General features: G+C 46.1%; 1 protein-coding gene across 1 annotated transcript; it reads right to left on the bottom strand.

The window, feature by feature from the left end:
- Nucleotides 1-11224: 11224 nt before the first annotated feature.
- ISL1 (ISL LIM homeobox 1) lies at nucleotides 11225-21779 on the bottom strand (the record flags this gene model as incomplete). The annotated part of the gene is made up of 6 exons (XM_082336092.1): nucleotides 11225-11341; nucleotides 13598-13765; nucleotides 15168-15454; nucleotides 17481-17740; nucleotides 20736-20925; nucleotides 21752-21779. 6 exons carry the CDS (start codon nucleotides 21777-21779, stop codon nucleotides 11225-11227), a joined length of 1050 nt encoding a protein of 349 aa, XP_082192218.1.
- Nucleotides 21780-22027: the final 248 nt, after the last annotated feature.

Genomic DNA, 22027 nt, shown 5'->3' with positions numbered 1-22027 from the left:
GGACAGGACAGAAGCACCCCGACATGCACACACACCAGCCCTATACATACATAGCCTATAGCCCAAAGATTAGGGACGCTGCCTTGGCTGGGGGAGGGATGCATGGCTGCATCCCCTCAGGCATGGAGGGAATCTGAAACCAGGCCTGTCACGTCCTAAGTAAACGCTGTAACCACTGATCACTTTTAGAGTAGGGGGAGCTACTGCTCCAGGCATCTTCTGAAAGCTAAAAATAATACTCTGCATCCCTCAAATAAAAAAAAAAAAAAAAAAAAAAAAAAGGATGTCAGTGCCTGCTATTAAGAAAGGGCCTGGCCAGTAAATTCTGAGAGAAGAGGGATGACTTCTAGTAACACTAGGGTCCTACGCCCTGCAGAAGAGTAGCATCTGCGATGTATCCCTCTGCTCCATAAGCAGCAGCTGGTTTTTTGTGAACCCCACTCAGCAGCACTCAGCTCTCCCCATCCACCCGCCACCGTGCAAGATGCCACTCTGCAGCCTGTACTCCATTACAGAGCCAGATGTCCAAAAGTAGCTGTTGCAGCACACACTCTGCCCCACCGAAGCCCACCCCCAAGCATGGGCAGCTCTCACCCTTTCCAAAGCTTTGGCCATGGGGCAGGCTCCCAGGCACGCTGAGCACAGCACTAACACAGAGCTGCAGCTCCTCTCCACGTCACACAGATGTGTTATGGCCCCAGCCTGCGCTTCCTCACAAGCCCCATGCGCTGGTAGGATGCCTGCAGAAGCACACTGGCCCTTTCCTATCACAGGCTTTACACAGCGAGTGCCATGTGCTCAGTCTCATGTCCCAGCTTTTTGGAGAGAGGCCTACATCTCATCATGAAGCACGTGCATGGATCCTGTGCCAGCTGAGGAGATGGAGGGGGCCCAGGTGAAGCCTCACCCAAGCTGGCAGCAGCATCCTGCACATAGCTGGGGCTGCACTGCTGGAGCGAGAACAGCCCATGCCAGAGGCAGGGCTGAGGAGTGTGGGAATTTGGGGCAAGGAGCTGGCCAGGGCCAAGCTCTCCCACACCTGGAGACTTCCAGGTCATGGCCTGAGCAGTCCAGGGGGAAGAAGAGCCGTGATGTATTAAGGCAAGGGAAGGCAGCTGTGCTCCTGAGAACAGGAAAGTTTCATCTCCCGGCCCTGGTCTCCCTGCAACTGCTCTGGAGGGGCTTTCATAGAGAGGGAGAAAGGCTTGACTGAAGCACAAGCCCAGGTCTTCCCTGTAAGCTCTGCAGACCAACTACCATACTTCATTTCAACTATAACAAAGGCACAGGGAAGTTCATCAGAGACGCCTGATCTCTATCCATCATCAAGAGATCAGCTCTCTCTGTGGTCAGTGCCTCTTCCTGTGCAGATGTGAATCTGAGGCAGCTCTATGCTTTGGGAACTATTCTGCCACAACCTTTTTCAGCATCCCCCCTAGGAAGAGACTACCTGTCTAACCATACCAGCTAAGGATTCCTCAGCCTCTGTCAAAGAGGCAGGAAACCATCCTTTCCCAGAGGAGCTCTGCTGCTTCTCGTCAGCAGTGAGCCCCTTCACAACCCCACGCAAGGCTGGGCTGCACCATGAAACAAGAGCTTCAATACCAGGGAGCATTATCAGGGTGTCACAGGCTGTGTCATGTCACAGGTACACATGAATTGCCTCCATCCTCCCTTTTTCTCTTTCACATTGCCCTCACAATTGCGTTTACCAGTCTACTGCCCCCGGGAGTTTCACTGATCTAATTAGAAGCACTAATTATTTGTTCATTTTAGACCCCACATACACAAAAATCCCAACTTTATTCACTTTTAAAGTCCCCCAACTTTATTCACTTTTATCCCCAAATAAGAAATATCTTATAATATTAAAAAAAAAAAAGTATAAAACAATCATCAACTAAAGAGCAACTGAGATTACCACCACCTGACTAAAAGACATGATTAAGAATTGGAGCAGATAACTCACCATACTTAATTGATCGTTAACTGGTTACATTTTTGCATTCTCTGCTTGATCAACAGCTGCTTTAATGACTACCTTTGGTCCAGCAGTATTTTCAAATGTCTATCAAAACTAAAAATACTTTCTGAAATATAAAGCATAGAGTTCTCTTGCTAAATAGTTGAAGGCAGATAAAACTCTAAAGAATGAACATATTGTTTTAGTGACTGTAATAGTCAGCCGAAGATTTGGTCCTGCAGTACAAGACTTTCAGTTTTCACGTTTTTTTCCATCCAGACTCAGTCGTTGCAGCATAGAACTTGCACTGCTAATTTCAATGCTGCTACTTATCATGCTATTTCATTCTTAATTCCCACTTTTTATCTGAGGCACTTACTGAATGGAGAGGTCAAATTCTCTTGTGGAAGTTAGCAGCAATTTTGCCATAGAAACAGGAATAAGTGCAGTGTTGAAAAATTATTTTGTGGGAATTCAACATCTATAAGACACAAGGCTTTATGTCTATATTAGCCAGTTATTACTGTAGAGTTGTATTAACATCACCATGTTCTTTTATTTACTATTATTGACCACGTTGGTTACAGCATTGGTCTAAGGACCTGTGAGGAGCATGGCCTGTTGTATTAGGAACTGCACAACCATGGAACAGCCGTAAGCACCCTCAGATGAATCACTGCTTGAATGACCTAATGACTTCAGACAGAAATGTCTTTTTAATCTTCTGGGTTGTTTGAGTTTTTCAGGTTTTTTTCTGCGATAATGATTTAGTAAGTTAAATTAAAACCGCAAACACATTTCCCTAAAGTAATCAGTTTTGAAGAGCCAACGTACTGCAGAACCGAGATCCCAAATGGTGAAATTTCATTTCCAGGACTACTTTAATGACCAATTCTTCTGCTCTGAAGTACCTCATAACAGTATTGTTACCACAAAGAAATATGATATGCAGTGGTCGTTGCAAAAATCTAAATGTTCTTGCCTTTGCCACTATACAATTGGCAGAGATCGCTGACTGAAATGGGATGGGCTCAACTGAACTGAGGACACATGACTCTCTTAAAGTCCAGTGGGGTTTTACTCAGAAAAAAATTACGATCAAGGCATAAAACAGCTGTGCTTACCAGAATGACAGGCAAAGATGCCTTGAAAACTAATTCATTAGAAGAAAAATAGTCAACCACATGAACAGGCTTAAAAACCTAGCAATTAAAAAATCTGATGAAGAAGATGCATCTAATGTCTTGAATATACTGCTCCTATATGAACACTGGGAGTTAGTTATTTCCCCAGTTTACGCTAACCAGTAAGCGAGTAAGATCTGGTATGAATGCTGGACTAAAACACTTTCATTTAAAGTGATACAACAATTTGAGGTCTCTGGCCACTAAGTGCCCAATCCTGCTCATCCTGACTTAATTATCGAGACTACACAGGGTTTTCAACTGGAAAAGGCCCAACCCTGAATAAAGTTACTTGAATAAGGAAAAAGAACTCCAGCTTTTCAAGCGCTAAAATCATTAAATTCTTGCTGCAGAAAAAGAATCTGAGTAAAGCAAAAAAAAAAATTTACTATCAATTCATTTTCACTAAAGGAAATGCTGCATCTTTAGCATACCTCAAATCTCGTGCTGTGTGTGAAGTTTGGGATCGTTCTGCAACAGCTAAATCCTGCAAAACCTTTCTTGCTTCATATCATGAAGGTGAAATACATGTAAACTAGAACTTCAGAGCGGGTGTGGGCCTAATTCTCTTAAGTTTTGCTAAGAGTTCTCTCCTGTAAAATACAATGTAAGTAATTTGTATGTAGTCTCCTACCCCAGAATTCACAACGTATGATATTTCCCTTAGGCAGCAATAAGTAAAACAGGGAGTGGCTGTTTTATTTGATAATATTCTGTGCATTCAGATGAGCTATTGACTCCTGTTTCTCATTACCGCAACAAGTAAGATGCTTTTACTGATGCACCGATAGCTTAAGAAGGTTTTTCTCTTGTCATAGAAAATTATGCAGTCATTTAAGGTCAAATATGGAAAAAAATTAGGGTGGTGGAAAAGAAATTACTTTTTTCCCCTACAAAATTACAGCATTGATTTTATACCCACATATCTAGAGGATTTTTGCTACTAACTTCAGTGAGAATTGGACTTGAGCTTTCAGAGCTACACATTCGTTCTTCACTAGAAGTTAGCAGCAAACCTTTCACTACCTTCACAGAAGGCGCGGTGTAAATTAGAAAATTTGCTCCTGTGATTCGTGATTCACTAGAGTGGTCTAATAGTAATTACTTCAGATCACTTACAGTAAGCTCTTAGAGGACTAGGACCTCAGTCTGTGTCTTCAAGTTAGGGAAAAAATGTTTGGGCTCCAAATATTGGAGTATTTTTTAAAGCGTCATATATATTGTAAGATCTTCTACATATCATTGTATCTTTGTAAAAAAGGTTAATTTATGGGCTGTAGTTAAAACCTTCATAAACTTTCCAAGTTAATTCCCACCATATTTTACTTTATCATGCACAGTGACACGTCAGTATTATCTCTATATACCTGCTAAGTTTAACACTTCTCAAACAACACCTTGTATTTGTGACAGTTAAAAATAAACATGAAGTTTTACCCATGAGAAAAAAAAAAAAAAAGGAGTACCAGGATCATGGTTAAGATTCCTTTTCTAGGAAATGTTGCTCTCTTGATCCTGAATTCCTTGAGTTATTGGGAGTTTAAAATGATTTAAATGTGTTTGATGGAAAAGTAGTACAAAAGCCTTGCAATATAATTTGCTTTGTACACGAGGAAATTTGCAACTACTAAATCTAGAAAACAGCACTTATCCACAAACCTTCTAAACAGCACAGAGGAAGAGTCCTACCCACTGGCAAATTTCATAATTCCACATTAGCAGGCTCAATTACAATATCCGCTGCAAATAGCATATTCGTGCATCATAGTTACAGCAATCAGCTTGCTTTCTTCCAAAATGGGGTATCATGGCCCTCAACTCAACCGCACTGAGTAACAGCACAGAGTTTGGAGAGGAATCACACAGATTCACAGCAAACCCTTTTGCGTTACAGTAGAGAAACAGCAGAGAGGGTGGAGGTGCTCATGCACTGTGCGGAAGCCTGGAAACCCACCGTCCACCCTCCCAACGTGCCAAAAGAGTTTGAAAGCTCAAGAAAACAAATGAATAAATAGAAAGAGTGACATCCAACTAAAAGATGCCTCTTTCTCCTTGCTTTCCAAAATGCTTCTTGCTATTGAGTTAAATGCTTTTATTGATCCCAGCCGCCTCAAACAAGCTTTACAGCTTGCAATATCCCCAAACCTAGCATAAAGGGACTAACACAGAAGGCAATTTTCTACTCCTGAAGAAGATCTTGTATCTAAGCTGACTTCTTCTCTCTTAATTGATTTGTTTCGATCATTCCTTAACGTTGGTGAACAAGAGTGAGTTTGAATATTTTTTCCCATTCTCTGCAAAACTTCAACTGGAAAAAAATAAAAATAAAAATAAATACCAGTAGCGGCAAACACACACGAGGCAGGGAGAAAAAAGACAGACCAGCACTGCTGACCCCAGCGGGGCTCAAGTGCCACCGCCACATCCTGCCGCGGAGGTGGCCCCTCGGTGCCCGGGGGGCGACAGGGGCAAGCAGCGGGGTGCAGGTTTTGCCCAGGAGCCCGCCGGTCACCCCTGCTCGGCGGCCGGGGGCAGGGGGAGCCAGGGCCGCGGCCGCGGCGGCCAGGGAACAACAAAGCGGGCTGTAAAGCCTCCAGGTGGTGGGTGTATTTGTTGTCCTGTCTGCGAGGTGCGGTGGCTCCCCGGCCCCGGCAGATCCCAGTGCTGCTGTGGACATTAAGAAAAGTCTCTTTTGGCTGATTCCAAAACCAGATAAGGAGCCGCCGAGCCACCAGCTCTGTCTAGACTCCGGACCTCACAAGTCAAACGGGTTGTTTGGATTAGCCTTGGAGATCTACCGACCTGAACAGCCCTCCTAAAGAAAAGCCACAGTAACACCCTATTTTCCTCTTCCCATTGCCGCCCGAGGTCTGCCCGGAGATAGGAGCCGAGCTCTGCTTTGCTCCGTGTCACTTATTTCTGGAAAACCTTTCCGCCTTCTCTCCCACAAACACACCTTGCCCTGTTTTGTCTGCCAGGAGAAAAGAAAACAAAAGAAAACAAAGCTAAACAAAAGCAAAGAGACACTCCAGCAAAAATCCTGTTTCACAACCTTCCTCCCTCCTTCTCTCCCCCCGCCACACACCCCCGGAGAAAGCCGGAGCGGCAGGTAATCAATCCAGCCGCAGCCGCGGCGGCGAGCGGTCGGGCCGCCGGGCCGGGCTGCTGCCCCGCTGCTGCCCGTCGCGGGAGACCCGGCCCGGCGGAGGGTGCGGGGCGGCCGCGGCGAGGCTGGGCACCCTCCCTGCCCCCGCCGCCCGCCCCCCCCGGCCCCGGACGAGCCCAGGGCGCTGGGGCGGTGGGGCTTAGCCGCGGCAAGAAAATTCAACACGATTCAAACGAAAGAGCAGCCTGACGTACAAGCCGCATCCCTCGTCTGGGATGCTGCAAAGCGCGGCGCGCAGAGCCTGCCCCGACCTCCGGCACGGGCGGGAGGCTCGGGGAAAGGCACCCATTAATTTTACACCCCTTTCCCCTGGCTAATGACGGCAGATACCGTGCAATATGGAAAGCTCGGTCATACAGGCGAGCCTCCCCCCCTCCAACCCCCCCGGTGCCTGCCTCCTTGGGAGCTGCCTTCTCCGCCTGCACTTCACAAGTCCCGGGAGGTGAGGAGTGATCCTCCAACAGGGCCGGCACACTGGGAGCTGTTAAGTTTATGTTTGTGGCGCCTGAGCTCAAACAGTCGTTCAGTGGCTTGCTCTGTTATCAAGAAAACAACAATCAAGAACAATCAGTAAACAGGATCTCTTTCCAGCCCCTTTATTAACTACTTACAGCTCCGCTGAAGCACGCTAAGCTCCCAGCAGCAGCACCTCTCACCGTAAAACGCTGCCGGCGCTTTGGGCTTGCGGAGCGGGCGAGGGCGGCTCGGTGCCCGTGAGACCGGGCCGGCACCGCGGACCCCGAACCTGCTCCAGCTCCGGCTCCGGCTCTGTCCCGGGCGCAGCGCTGGGGCTGCGGCGGCCCGAGGGCCGGCACCGCCGGAAGGGGCCCTCATTCCTTCCCCGCTGCCCATTTTTGGGTGACCCAACGTGGATTTGTTAAGATATGTATGTATACATATGTATATAAGGGCAAGCACTTACTGTTGAGATGTCCGACTGATCTCAACGCTGGGAATTCATGTCCCCGGCTTTGTGTCTCGCTGCTAGCGTTGGCTGGAAATGCTGAGAGCTAATTAACCTGGTACAAATGTTGAAATGAGCAGACTTTGAATATTGGTCTCTGTGTGTGCAAACAAAATTCCCAGAGAAATTACAGCAGGCTTTAACAGACCTTATTTGACATTATTAAGAGAGGCTGCAGCAAGAAGAAAACCGGCGGACCTGGGTCTGCTAATTGCCGCCCTCGCCCGTATCGGAAAGAGGAACCAGAGCAGGAACCTGCACAGAGCACCATAAGGACACGCATTTCATTAAGAGGATGTTTTCTCTCGCTTGCACAAATCCTGCTGCCCGAGCTCAGGAAGGGTGTTCTCCTGAAGGCACTAGGAGGGACCGCTCGAAAATTTTGTGTCTATTTGCTCCGCGGCGGGTAATACTCAAAGTTTTGAGGCAGGGAAGAAATGTGCCATAAATATATGAAAGGCAAAAGGGAACCAAAGGCCATAAAAGAACCCCCTCCGCCCCGAAAAAAAAAAAAAAAAAAAAAAGACGGGATCTGTTTAGCTGAAGTTTGGAGGGGGGGCTCCGGTGTGACCCCGGGGCCGCAGGTCTGCGCAGCCGGGCGGGCCGGAGCGGGGTGGCGGCGGCCGGGGGGACGCGGAGACCCCGGAGTGGCCGCCGCAGAAGCGACCACAGCACCCTCGGAAGGCTCAGGTGGGCTCAGGCCCTCCGCGGGTACAGGCAGGGCCCTGGCGGTAGGTGTGGGTGTAGGCACCTCCCGAGCCGGGCTCCCGCCCGCAGCCCGCTGCAGAGCCGAGGAGTCGGAGCGCGGCTGCAGCCCTCCGAGACAGGCTGCGCGCTGTGTTTCGAGGAGCTCCGTCGGCAGCCCAAACGCAGCTCCCTGCCTCCCTGCGGGCCCCTTATCTCTATGGCAGCCCCGGCCGCCGGCAGGGCGCGCCGGGACCGAGGGGCGCCGCGCAGCGCAGCCCCGGCCCCGCGCAAGGCTGGGGGGCCTTCCCCCTCGCAAGGAGCGACAGGAGCGATAGCCAAAATTCGGCTTTCCGTCCTGCGTGGCCCTCGGAGACGACAGACCTTCACCGGCCCAAAAGTCCTCCCCTGGGGAGGGTGGGGGAGGGGGCTCTCAGCAACGCGCCCGCGCGCAAGTTGCTCTTCCGCGGAGTCACCCCCGCCCCGGCGTAACCCTGCGCCTCTCCCCGCGGAGTGGCCGCGCTTCCCACCTACGCCTTAGCCTCCAGGCGGCAAAAGGCGAACGTGAAGGGCCCCGCGTTGCCCTGACCTTACAGGTTTTCAGCGCCAATTAAAGACGCCCCGAGCCGGAGATTCGGTCTCCAAACTCCCCGTTTCCCTTCGCTCCCGTCAGTAAGAGCGACCCAAACAACTTACACGTTAGACCACCGGGCAGAAATGACACCCCTTCTCCCTCCCGCCCCCCGAAGCGTCGTACCAAGCCTCTGATCCTGCATGAAAACACAAGGGTTACTGATCACACAGTTTAAGGTAGATTTCATATTTATTTAAATATTTATCAAGTACTCAAAAATGTATTACACTTGAGCATACAAAATGAATCCAGTTTCTAATCAGGATGATTGAAATCCTATTATTAGACTTTTAACCTTTTTTTTTTAATGTTCTCTGTACTGTCGAAATGGTTTCTCTCTATAGCTGAGCTTGCTCAGGGTGGGCTGAGATGGTGAGGAGGGAGGAAAAAGAAGGTTATGTTAAGAAAACATTAGGGTTTGGAGTAACTGTCATGCAAACCAACTTGTCTTTGTCAGACTAAAAATCTCTGTATATTCCAGTTGTTAAGGGTTTTTTAAAGCGAGTCTTTGTCTTGTGCTGGCCGAGAGCACTAGAGAGCACTTGGACTGGAGCAAAAACAACCCTTTTCTGTGTTTTTTTTTTTCTTCTTCTTCTTTCTACTTTTCCCCAAGAAATCGCCCACGTTTCTAGCTTTCACCACCCTCTCTCCCGCAAATTAAAAAAGGAAGAAAAGAGGGAGTGAAGAGAGGGAAGTCGACAGAAAATAAGGAACACTATTCGTGCAATTTCATAGCAATATCCCCTAAATTTATTCCTCCTGCAGCATTTTTCAATCGTTTTGACAGCAGACACTGATAAATAATGGTCATACTTGACTTGTTAAGCAAAAAGCGTCCCTTTTATCAGGAGCTTGTACTTAAAGTACAGGTCACTTCAACATTCTCAACAACGAGGCTTTGGTATACAGCACTTTCTTTTTATTATTTTTAAAAAATAATAGAACTCAGCAAAAAGCCTGAGCTCTCAGTTCTTTAGATGTCTTAACGTTATGTCGGATCATGCCTAGAGTAATATCACTTTTAAGGGCAAGGGATGGGGGCGCGGAACAAGAGAGTTTCTAACGTTATCGATTGAAAGCTAAGGCATCCAACTAGCCCTGATATAGTTGTTGAAACGGAAATTTACAAGCTGGTCGTTAATACTTGCAATAAAATATCACACTCCTTTTATTCACTAACGACCTGCTTTGCATGCAATATTTTATTTCAGGTATTTTAGCTGCTAACTTGTAAATATTTAAAAGAGGGAACTTTGTTCATTATTTAATATTAATATTATTATTTTATCTATTCCAAACGCTTATTTAGTGAAATAGTCCTGAAGATATAATAATTCTACATATGGCGCTTTTATTTCACATAATATTTAAGGAAAAAAAAAAAAAAAAAAGACATAAACCACATAGAATTAGACATATAATTCAAAGACCACGGTACAACCTTTTCTTTTTTTCTTTTTTTTTTTTTCTTTTTTTTTCTTTTTTTTTCTTTTACTTCAGCAAACGAAAAAATTGTCAAATGACATGAAAAGTGGCAAGTCTTCCGATAATAAATAATAAATTACTTTATAATTTTGCAATGCAAGAGCAAACAAAAAGGATTTTTTTTTCTTTTTCTTTTACTTTTTTTTTTAACTTTTTTCCCTTTATTGAGAGAGACAGAGAGAAAGAGAAAGAGAAAGAGAAAGAGAAAGAGAAAGAGAAAGAGAAAGAGAAAGAGAAAGAGAGAAAAACAGTCGTTTTAACCAATGACTATACACATCTTTGGGGGAGGGGAAGGTTCTTGGACGGACACATTTCAAACACAATCCCGAGACGCTTTGTGGCAAAATAGAGGTATACCTTGTTGCAATGTTTTTATAAATCGGTTTTTAAAGAGGAATTCAAAAACCTATTTTTAATCGCTTCAGACTTGATAGAGGGTGGATCTCAACCAAACAAAACCAAAACCCCGCTACAGTACATGCTAGAAGAGACCCAGGAAACAACCCCTTGTTAAGAGTCAACTAAAAACAACATTGCAAACCAATGCAGCTCCACCTTCCTGCAATGAATCTTTCAACAATGCAGGGCTAAATCGTCTCTTTCCTGATGATGGAAAACCTACTGGAGCTCCTTTTGGCAAGGCAATCACCAATATAGAAACAGCACCATTCGGATTGGGAGGGACTGGATAGAAAGTCCCTCTACCTTGGTTTCTCCCTAAGATGTGCAGTCAAATGAAAAGATTTTTTTTTTTCACTTTCTTTTTTTTTTTTTTTTTTTGAGATCCACGAGTACAAATCCTTTACGTTTTGAAAACGTCTTTTCGATCTTCTTCTGATCATTGAATAGCGCGGGTTTTTGTTTTTTTTTTTTTTGTTTTTTGTTTTTTTTTTTTTTTTTTTTAGTATTTATTCTAGTAAGATCCCATGATTGTCTTCACAGTGTTGCTACCATATTACCTTGTCTTTTCAGACATGACTCCGTTGATTTCATGGCGCAGTTCCTCGCTAGGTTCATTACAGGGTTGTTAAATACTTTTTCCCCCTAAATTTTGGAGTCTCAATGCGATCACTTTCCCACTCTCTCCAACAGGGCTGAGGGTAAGGGCAGAAACAACAACAACAGAAATCTGAATGAATGTTCCTCATGCTTCAATAGGACTGGCTACCATGCTGTTGGGCGTATCTGGCAGCTGAGAGGACATTGATGCTACTTCACTTCCAGTAGAATTGGAACCGGGTCCTCCTTCTGAAAAATTAACCTGCCAAAAAAAAAAAAAAAAAAAAAAAAAAAAAAAAAAAAAGAGAGAGAAGAAAAATAAGAAAAAGTAGTGTTGTTACAACTGTAACAATCAAAGAAAAGTAGCAGGCAAAGGCAAAGAAGAATCCAAAAATAAGTACACAGGCATGCAGCCGAACGGCATGATACATCTCCACGGGAGGCTGTGTCACTGTTTATTGCTTTGTTTAGCTGCCCCATTGACTTCACAGGAATGTTCTTCAGGCCTTCGGCCAAATCACCGAAAAAAGCAGGTTAAAAAAAAAAAAACACACAAAAAAACCCACTTTAAAAAAAAAGGCTGAAAAATCAAGCAAATAAACAAACTTATTAATGAGGCCTTCTTCCCTGTCTTGCAAGAGTGGCAATCCCAACAGGATGTTCTAGTCAATTATTTAAGAGTGCATGTGTTTTTTTGACACGGAACTGCAAGGTTACTTTTTTCCTCTTTTGTGCACATACTAAAATAAACCTGAAAGGAGCATCCAGGAGCAGAAGGTATTTGAAACAAGCCATCCTCCTTCGTTTGTGATTTGAAGCGGGTGCTATCTCTTTTTAACGAGAGTCAGTTTGATAAAAAAGGTCACACTTCTCCATCATAATGTGCCCCGCGGCTCCCGTTAGTTTAGGAGCAGCGTTGGGAAAAGGCATGATTTGAAGGGTGGAGCTTTGCTAATCCAAAAACATTTCTTTGGCACCTATTTAGCTGGCCGATCCTGTGATTAAGGCCCTTTCCAGATTAGAGTAGTGCTTTGAAAGGTTGATGAACAGACAGTTCCATCCACAGTTCTTTAACTCTTTTCAGTATCAGACATTATGTCCAATATGTATCAATATTCTTCCATCTATCTGGTGAGCTGCCTACCTATATGCATCTGTGTATTCGGGCTATCCATCTTCCATTCTGCCTTTTTTATTTTTTTTTTATTTAGAAATACTCCATACAAAAACTCATTGCATCAAAGATTTTTAAAGTCTCCTATTCCGTTAAGGCACAATAAGTAAAGCAGCCAAAGGAGATCAATTTTTCTTGTGTCTGCTTGACAGCTTGATTAAAGCAGGAAAAGCAGTGGTTGCTCTAGAGGTAAGACGATGCAAACAGCCCTGCTGCTGTGCTACAGCTTCCCGAGCAAGCACAGTGTGCCAGGGGAGAGAAGCACGCTGCAGCCTGCCAGTGAGCAAAAGAAAAACGATCCTGCGAGAGATCATGATACTAAACTGAAAAGGTCTGAAAACAATTCTAGACATGGCTATAAACCTTTGTCTTCCATTGCTTCATGTTGAAAAAATGCCCGACAAATCAAAAAAGGGTCTATATGTTAATTTTTCATCATTAACTTATTTTGAATCGCTGAAAAACCATACACAGCGTACTTTATTATTTTAAAGATCTGGTTTTAACACAGTTAGGCCAGGAAATTGAGTTAGGGCTGAACTTCTGTCCTTAATTCACCTTGTTGGGCCTAAGTATTGTAGATGATATGATCCCATATGAGCTGCCAAATGGTGTAGGTATAAGGAAGTGAGTTAAGAACAGAATTTATTCTAAAAGGTCTGTTTTCTTTCTGCTTAAGGCAGTTTATTATATTGTTTCAATTTTTCACGTGAATAAGTACTAACAATTCCCTTTCCAAAGCACAACATTTAATGTAAGCTATATATATGTATATATTTGCATGTATAGATAGATAGATAGATAGATCAAGTTATATCTAGAGGTACATGCTTAAAACAAGGACTTCAAAAACTTAATTAAGCTATTCATGTTTGTGTGACAAAACAAAGGCACAGGCTGAAATGGTAGTCCTATATTTAAAATCCACCCTATTGCATAAAGGCAAAAATGGCCCGAAGGGGGGAGGGGCGAATTTTAGAAACTGTTTTCACAAATGTAAATACAATCAAATGACACGTGAAGAATGTTTTAGTTCGCCCGATAGAGATGTTTTCAGGACTGTGCCAGTTGAGTTAGTCTCAGACCTGGATCAAGCCTTATCCAGCTCCCACTCCACTCGGTAAGAGGTCTGCTGTGCACTAGGGCAGTCTTTGCACCAAGACTTTTAAAATCAATTCAGTTCGCCGCATTTACAGAGTGCTATCATGCCCACCTTGCAATTTCAGGAAAACCCGGCTAGTCGGGATTGCTCATCTCTCTGAGGGCATCCGGCACGTTTAGAGAACCCCCATTGCTCTGCCCCGGGTACAGGCTGGCCTGCTCCGGCTGGGAACTGACACTTACTAGTTGCTGAAAAGCAGGTTGGTCTATGTCACTCTGCAATGCGAAGTCACTCAGTACTTTCCAGGGCGGCTGGTAACTCTGCACCTCCACCGGGTTCGCCTGTAAACCACCGTCGTGTCTCTCCGGACTAGCAGCCACCATGGGAGTTCCTGTCATCCCCTGGATATTCTGTAAACAGCCCAGCAAAAGATGTTAATGAGCTTGGTTAACTTTATTGTATATAAGCGCTGAGTCAATAAACTGCTTTCTATCTTATCTATACAGTCGCTTGTATTTGCTTTGTTAATCTGCTGTGAATGTCTTGCTCTATTCTACTCTAGGTCAGCCTATTTCTACCCGCTGCATTTATCACGGTGGAAGTTTACTTTCTTTCCCTTTAATCCTCCTGTTTCTCTCAAGGCATACCCCCTCCGCCCCAAGCTTTATTAAACACGGGCACTCTGTGTCTTTGCTGCCGGTGCGCGGCTCGGCACAAGAAACGGTTAATCGTGCTGCCTTTCTATGTCGCATCCAGGCTGGTTTTGTTCTGCGTGACCTTAACGGGATCGTATATCCACTGCACGGCAAACCTGAGGTACGTCAGTACCGCCCTCTTTCCAAAAAAAAAAAAAAAAAAGGAAACCCCAGCCCTCCCAGTATGCCCTGTGGTGCAGGCACTGTGTACGAAATAACTCCAAGCCTCGACGAATAGATTGTTCAGGCGAGTTAATAACATCGTGTTTTATTGCATTCCAACAGGGTAAAATGAAACTCCTTAAATTCCACTTAACTAGGCAGCCTTATGAATTAATAGTCATTCTCAGGTCAGTCAATATACACAAGGAGAATAACAGACTCTTCTTCAAGTGGACTAACAACAACAGAAAAAAAAGAAAAGAAGTTGGTTTGAAATGGAGACAGCTAGTTTGCTCCGCTGAACCCAGCGCTTTTAGTGTATTTGCATCACACACGCAGAAAAAACCTCAGTGTGTTTTTGTGCGAGAACTATATATATTTTAAGTAACCTGTAAAGACGATCCCCAAAACTTTGCATTGCATTTTTCTTTTTCTACAGTAAGTGCACTGAGAAACACACATACACACATTGTAGCATATAAAGTGCTAAGAAAATACATCAAATTTCCCTTTTACTCATGGGTTTTACTTCTGAGTTTACTCCTGTGTAAAACCATTGAAGAGGGCGAAAGCGTCATTTTCCCTTCAAGGAGTCCTTCGCATTTGCAATATAAATATTACACAAGGCTGGGTTTATTACATCCCATAAGCTCTGCAGGTCGCAATTCATGCCGCAGAGAAGTTAGTCTAATCCACTGCGTATCCTTAGCCCCACAAAAAGACATGTGTTCGCTTGAGCAGCCTATATTGGCTTCTCGCTGTGGTCTGTTTTAATTGCACTGACAGCAGAAGCAAGCGGATAATAGTTATATGGTATCATTTTCTTTGTTTTAAGGGAGCTCCCACAAAATCAAAAGCGTCAAACCGACCCCAGAGGCTGGCCGGGCTGGACACAGCCCAGGCGTTTCTCCTTGGGAAGGAAGGCAGCGCACGGTCAGAGGCTGAAGCCACTTACAGTTTTGTCATTGGGTTGCTGCTGCTGAAGCTGCTTCATCATAATGCTCCTTTTTTTGTCCTTGCAACGCTTGTTTTGAAACCAAACCCTGATGACCCTCGGGCTGAGGCCAGTCATTTCTACCAGTTGCTCTTTCATTAGGGCGTCTGGTCTGGGGTTGGCAGCGTAGCAGGTCCTCAAGGTGTGAAGCTGTTTTTCATTAAGGACAGTCCGGACTCGGGTGGTCTTCTCGGGCTGCTTGTGGACGTGGGGTCGCAGAGCCGGCTGTCTGGCAGAGATAGGTTCTGCTGTAAGGGAAAGGGAAGGGAGGAACAGGATCCCCATGAGTAGGAAGCAGGGAGTGTGCAGAAGCTATGAATCTAAGCTGGTGGGGCAGGGGGAGGCGGGGGGGGGGGGGGGATGAACCCTCTTTCAAAGGCCATTCAAGCAGTCAGATCTATCGGAGCTCCTGCAGCCTCCTCTGCTTTATGCGCTGGTGGAGTGACAGGACTGGCATTTCTGACTCCACAGATAATTAATTTGCAAAAACACGCCCCCCCCCAAAACTCTTAATTACAGAAGCTTGAACCTGTGTGAGACTTGACAGGGAAGGGCAAGTTCGCTAAGGTGTGCATGCACTAGGAAAGGAGAGGTTTTATATGTTTATTTCCTGAAAAATCACCAAAACAGACTTTTGGCCCGAAAATTAGTGAAAGAATACTTCTTGAATTAATCATAATTCGGGTCTGCTTCTTGTGAACTGAATCTAGCTCAGCGTAGCCAGAGGCCGCGGTAATGTGCAACAGCTCCCAGCAGTTTGACGCTTCCAAATCAAAGCAAAACAAGCCAAATCCGCTGCACCGTGACCGTTGAGGAAAATCCTGTGAGAGCCCCGTATCCCAGAGCTAGGGAGACGGACGTGTGTCTCAGGAAGTGGAGATGCTAGGTGAATTTATGTTGATTTTTGATGAACGCTTCAAAAACATGAATGTTTCACCAATTCTTTAAAAGGGGATCAAGCCTCCCAACTCATGGAGACTGCCAAGAAATGCAAACCTACGGGTAGCGTCACATCAAGAGCTAAAAGTATTCGTGTGATTCTGCTGCTCTTCTGTGTATTGTGTAGCTGTAGCTATCTAGATGTAATTTGACCCAGTCAAAGGAAAAATAAAAACACTAGGGTTTGGTGGTTTTTTTTCTTTTTTTCTTTTTTTCTTTTTTTTTTTTTTTTTTCTTTCCCTAAAACTCTGTTTAGCTACTATTCAGAAGTGCTTGCTTTTCTACAGTCCGGTTCCGAATTTTCCGATTATAACAATAAATCAGCAAATGCCATGAAGACAATATGAAAGCTTCAAATATTAGCAGTATTGTACCTGCCGACACAGTACGCCTTTGGGAGAGATGCACAAACACACTATAGGGAGCAAGCACAATCTCTCTAAAATTCTGCCACGATTAGCTAGGGGATTATTTCTCCCTGTATATAGATGTGTCACCTGAAAGGGGCTCAGAAGTGGGAAACGAGCTCGTTTAAACATAGCCGTGTTTGTAAATAAGCTGTCGAGTTACAGTTACTTGCACAGCAACAACGCCGGCCAGCCTTGCGTTGTCCAGCCTACTTTGCCTCAGAGTCGTGCCCCTTCCCAAGGCTAAGCGTCTCTGAGTGTCTGATGTACCCGCCGAAAAATAGAAGTGTAAGTAAAGTTGTAAGGTGGGGCGGCTCTGAAGTTACAATGCTGAGTTTTAAGATGAAATTCTCATCAAATCACATAAAGCGTTTCAAGAAGGCAGAGTCACTTTAAAAGGCAATTACCGAAGATTAGCTTGTTGACAGTTTTAAATTACAGCCTAAGTGCTCGCCTGTAGTTATGAAGTCTCTCTCTTTTCTGACCCCGCTTCCACCAGTGCTTAGGACAGCTTTTTCCACACGCTCCGGAGGCAGAGGGGTCTGTGCTTTGCCGCAGACCCGCTCCCCGCAGCGTCTCGTCCCTCTCCGACTCCGGCTGCCGGCTGCCCCGGGCTCGGGGGGGCAGGACTCTCGCAGCCGGTGCGCGGTCGGGGCAGGAGGGGCGCAGGCTGGCGGGGCCGCGGGCCCCTGCCCAGGCGTCCCCGCCTCACGCCTACCGCGTACGCGGGCGTTTCTGGCAGCAGCCGGACCTGCGGCAGCCCCGGGCGTGGGGCGCGCCGCCGCCGCCTCTCCGCGGGCGCGCACGATCGGGGCGGCCTTTCCGCGGGGGCGCGGGACCCGCTGCAAGCGGCGGGACCCCCCGCCAGGCGCCGGGCCGGGCGGCGCCGAACCCCGCGGGCTTCCGCGGCGCCGGGTGCGGGTGGTACCTGCCATCTGCAGCGGCCGGGCCGGGTGCAGGGGGCTGAGGGGGTCCCCAGCGCCCAGGCTGGCCCGCTCCACCACGTCGTGGTCCGCCCGGCAGAAGAGGCCGTCCTCCCGCAGCGCGAATTCATCGCCGGGGATGAGCTGGCGGCTGCAGGCCACGCAGCGGAAACACTCGATGTGGTACACCTTGGCGCGGGCGCGCATCACGAAGTCATTCTTGCTGAAGCCGATGCTGCACTTGGCGCACTTGATGCCGTATAACCTGAGCAGGGCCCAGCCCAGAGAGAAGGAGAAGGGAGGGAAGGAGGGAGAGCACGGGAGGGGGAAGGGGGAGGGCGGGGGCGGGGGGGGGGGGGGGGGGGGAGAAAGGAAGGGAAAAAAGAAAGAGAGAGGTTTTCACTCCGGCTCGTGGGCAGCCCTGTGGCCCCGCACATAAGTGCCACACGCAGTCCACTAGTTAAACAAGCCTTGAAAATATAGAAGCCAGAAGAGGAAAGGAATAAAACGGATTCGGTTGCTGCCGGTGCCCTGATCCCCACACCGTAAAAGGCGGTGGGGATCCGGACGCATCGGTGGGTAAGGACAGGGGGGGAGGGAAGGGGTGGCGGAGGTAGAAGGAGAAACCAAGGGGGAGAAACAAAAAAGCGACCCCCTTCCTTCCCGAGGAGATGCCGACCTCTCCCTCCTGCCCCAGCGCCCGAGCTGCAGCAGGCGAGGGGCCGTCCCTGCCCTCTCCCTCCCTCCTCACGGCGGGGCGACCTGACCTAGCCTGGCCCGGGGCTGAACCGGACCTCCCGGTTGCACCGCGGACAGGCGAGGCTGGCGAAGCTGCCACCCACTCCCCGCGCACAAACGTGCCAGCCTCACCAAATGGGGTTATTTTTGCGAGGAACCCACTCAGGACTTCTGCCGCTTAGTGCGTGCCCGGGCTGCCGGCACCTTAGCCTCTGGGACGCGGCAGGGGTGGCTCTGCCAGCGGCCGAGGCTCTTCCCCGTACCCGCTCTCGCCAGGTTCATTTTATACAACAATAAAGGCATACACACAGACCCCCTTATATATATACATGGACGCATATATAGTAGCGTCCGCCCCCTACTAAAAGGCATTTTGGGTGCTTTGGCTCTGCAGCCTGCCCCTGCCTGCCCTGCCCCGTCTCCCCTCCTGCTGACGCTCCCACCTGGAGCCGGGGCTCAAGCCCTCCGGCAGCAGTGAAAGGGCAAGTCCTCGCTGACAGCCCCACACGGCAAATAATGGGTTTCTGGGGTTACACGCTGGAGTGGGTGGCGGGTTCCTCGTCTCCCGTGGAGGAGAGGGGGACAGCTCACCCATCCGTAGATGAACATGTGAAAATGCTCCAACTCGGGTGTCTAAAACTGCACAGTCTCTCGGCTCTCACCGGCTGCTCCTTAGCCAGCCTCCCTGGTATTAAGTAAAATTAACATCTTTCCGCAGATGTACGGATACACGCACATATGCGCGCACAAAATCTACAGAACTGTAAAAGCTGTTCCTATAACTGAGCTAATATTCATCCCCACACATTTCCTCACCAGTACACCTCCTTAGGGATACAGTCTTTGATGTATGCTTGTGGGTACAGATGTTTATTTACATACATGTTTAACTGCTATGTCTGTTGAGGTGTACTAATGCTATATTCAGAGCTACATATTTCCGAATTATAAGGTTTTGAGAATAAAAAAACCCCAAACAAACAGCTCAACGGCAAAATAACAGAGCCATCGCAAAGTGTGTGCATTAGTAGGTACAAAAGTTGGGGAGGGAGGGGGTTGCCTACATGTCTGACAATTGCAGATTGGCTCACGGTCTAATTCAAAGTCGACTTGCACACAAAGTGCATCTTAGTTTTGAAATTGTAGCAAATGAAACGTATTCCGCACTAAAAGAGCTGCAATTTTTTTTCCTTTAAATTTCGCCCGCTGAGTTCTAGCAGGAGGTAAGTGAGCACATCTCAGTCCAAATGTTTTCCTTCCATTTGAAATTAGTGAAAGGACAACATTTAAAAGCACAGCTCCAAAGTGCGTTTAAAAGTAAAGAAAGAAAGAAAGAAAGAAAAAAAGGTGGGCTGATTTTCGCCATGGTAAAACTTTGAGAAAAATCTCACAGCATGGCTTGAAAGAATGATCTACTTAGGAACTGTGCGCTGGAGAAGTAAAGACTCAAGTGCTTTATTTCAATTCAGAATTACAAAGAAACTAGAAAAGGTGTCTTAGGTGGCTAGGTAGGTACTTGCTCCCAAAACTTTCTGTAAAAAACATACTGTCCATACCTCAGTGTCATGAAAAGTTCTGGTTTGGCAAACCCAATAGGCGACACTGAAACGGATCAGCATGACCCAGGAGCACAAATAATAAACACACTCGAAATTCCTGCTTTGGTTTCTCTATAGTGTCAGGATTGGCAACTCTCACATTTTATCAGTTACCAGATTTTAATGTGAGGAAGGAAGCCGTTCCATTATCTAAATATACCCAATTGTTCGCGAACAGATGATGGGCAATTTGATCTGCTCTGTCTAATTCATCAGTACAGATAAGATAAGAAAGAAAAGGCAGTCAGATATCACCAAAGGGGTTAATATTTAAAAAGATTAAATGTCAGTTATTTTAGCGAAGAAACATTTCGGTCTAGGTTTTAACCTCCCCATGAAAGGATCCTTCATTCTGAAGAAAACTTCCGTTTTGTTTTTTTTTTTGCCTTTTTTTTTTTTTGTTTTTGATAGGCCCAGTTTAAATAGTTTTTCCCCCCCCCGTGTATTTATTTTTACGGCATACACGCTTGAAGTGCCTTTCTTATGAATGCCATTATGCCTTTGCAAAAGCACAGAGAGATGCGTTTCTCAGGTTGTGTTAAAAAGCGATCATTTCCGTGTCGCTCGTAATATCTACACTATTGAAAATATTCTCCATTACCTACGATTTCCCACTTTGTCGGAATCACAGGATGCATTGCCAAAGTCCTCAGGAGGGTCCCACACAGTCACTAGCTGTTCATGAATGTGTTTTTTTTTATACAGAAATTTGCATTTGAACCTGTGAAATAAAAAACTTGACGACTCTAACTTTTTTCCTCGCCTGTTTATCTATGGGGAAATCACTTAAAAACATACCAATTTTCTTTTCACCCTCTTTCTCACAATATTTCCTCTTCCTGCCTCTGTCAGATTTATAAAGCTAAAAAAAAAAAAAAAAAAAAAAGAAATCTCACCAAGAATTAAACAACGTAAATGGCGTACCTGATATAATCTCTTTTACAGTAGGTTTTGCCATCCCTAACAAAGCACGTACAGGTCTCGTCCAAATACTGATTACACTCTGCACACTTCAAACACGCCGCATGCCATTCCAAATCCGGAGAAACCCTCAGAATATACTGATCGTGAATTTGATTGCCGCAACCAACACATAGGGAAATCAGGCGTTTTTCTGAAATGAAAATAAATACATGATTGACTAACCGTTTACTCTCCTACAGAGATAAACACACTTTTAGTGTCGTTCCCTTATAGGACGTACTCTGGGAGTGTTGTTGTTTTCTTTTTTTTTTTTTTTAAAAGAGTATTACACTTTTGGATGGTAATTGAAGTGTGCCATCAAAACCTTGCCTCATTTAGAAAGGAGGCGGAACATATGTTAAAATGCAGATGTGAACAGTCTTCGAGGTGAAGGTCCTCATTTCGCAAGCCTTGCACGGAATCAAAACTCCAAACTCCCTCGTTGTTTTATTTTTATTTTATTGTTTGCTCGTTTGGATTCCTTTCCTTATGGGGAGAGCACCTATATGTTTGATTTAATTTTTTAAGAGGCTCTGACCGGCAACGATGAACGCGCGGCTGCGTGCGCTTCCCATTCAGCCCTTTGCCATAGAAGAGGGAACTGGAGGCTGCTAGCAAGAACAAGCATCATTACGGTTGTCACTTGCTCTCCTTTTCAAGTCTAGTGCTAATTCCCCTAGACGGACTAGGTGCTGGATAGTCAGACAGCCTCATCGCAGTCTAGCACGAGGAGAATTTAAGGCTCCGTGGTTGGAGATCCCATTAAAATCCCGCCTGCTCCCCAAACTTTAAAAGAGAGCAGGACCCCAGGCTATTAACATACAAGGCTATGAGGTTAAAACACAGCAAGCATGCAGGCATGGCAACAAAGGCACCTTCTCTACCATTCAAATGAAGTTCAGCTCTTTAGCAGTTCGCCTGCCTGAGACGATTACAATAGACAGCACATTCCAACAACGGTAAAAATTCCGCCTTACTTTTTGGTGGGTCTCCCATGTCTCCCATATCTGTAAGAGGGTGTAATGTCCACAGTGAAATGGTGTACGGTTTCGTTTTAAGACCCCAAAGTAGGTTTGAGAGCTGTCGCTAAAAATAAAAAAAATAACAATAAAAAGATAAAAAAGTAGAAGTAGTAATAACGAAAGGAAAAAAAAATAGAGACTCGAAACGGAGGAAAAAAAAAAAAAAGGCAAAACAAAACAGCACCGGCGTGGGAGACACTGTCAGGGCTGCGGAAAGAGAAGGGGGCGCGC

Source organism: Platalea leucorodia (genome assembly GCF_965183815.1).
Source record: "Platalea leucorodia genome assembly, chromosome: Z".
NCBI classification, from domain to species: Eukaryota; Metazoa; Chordata; class Aves; order Pelecaniformes; family Threskiornithidae; genus Platalea; species Platalea leucorodia.
The sequence above is the reverse complement of the archived record's forward strand: the minus strand, read 5'-3'. Positions and strand labels throughout refer to the sequence as shown.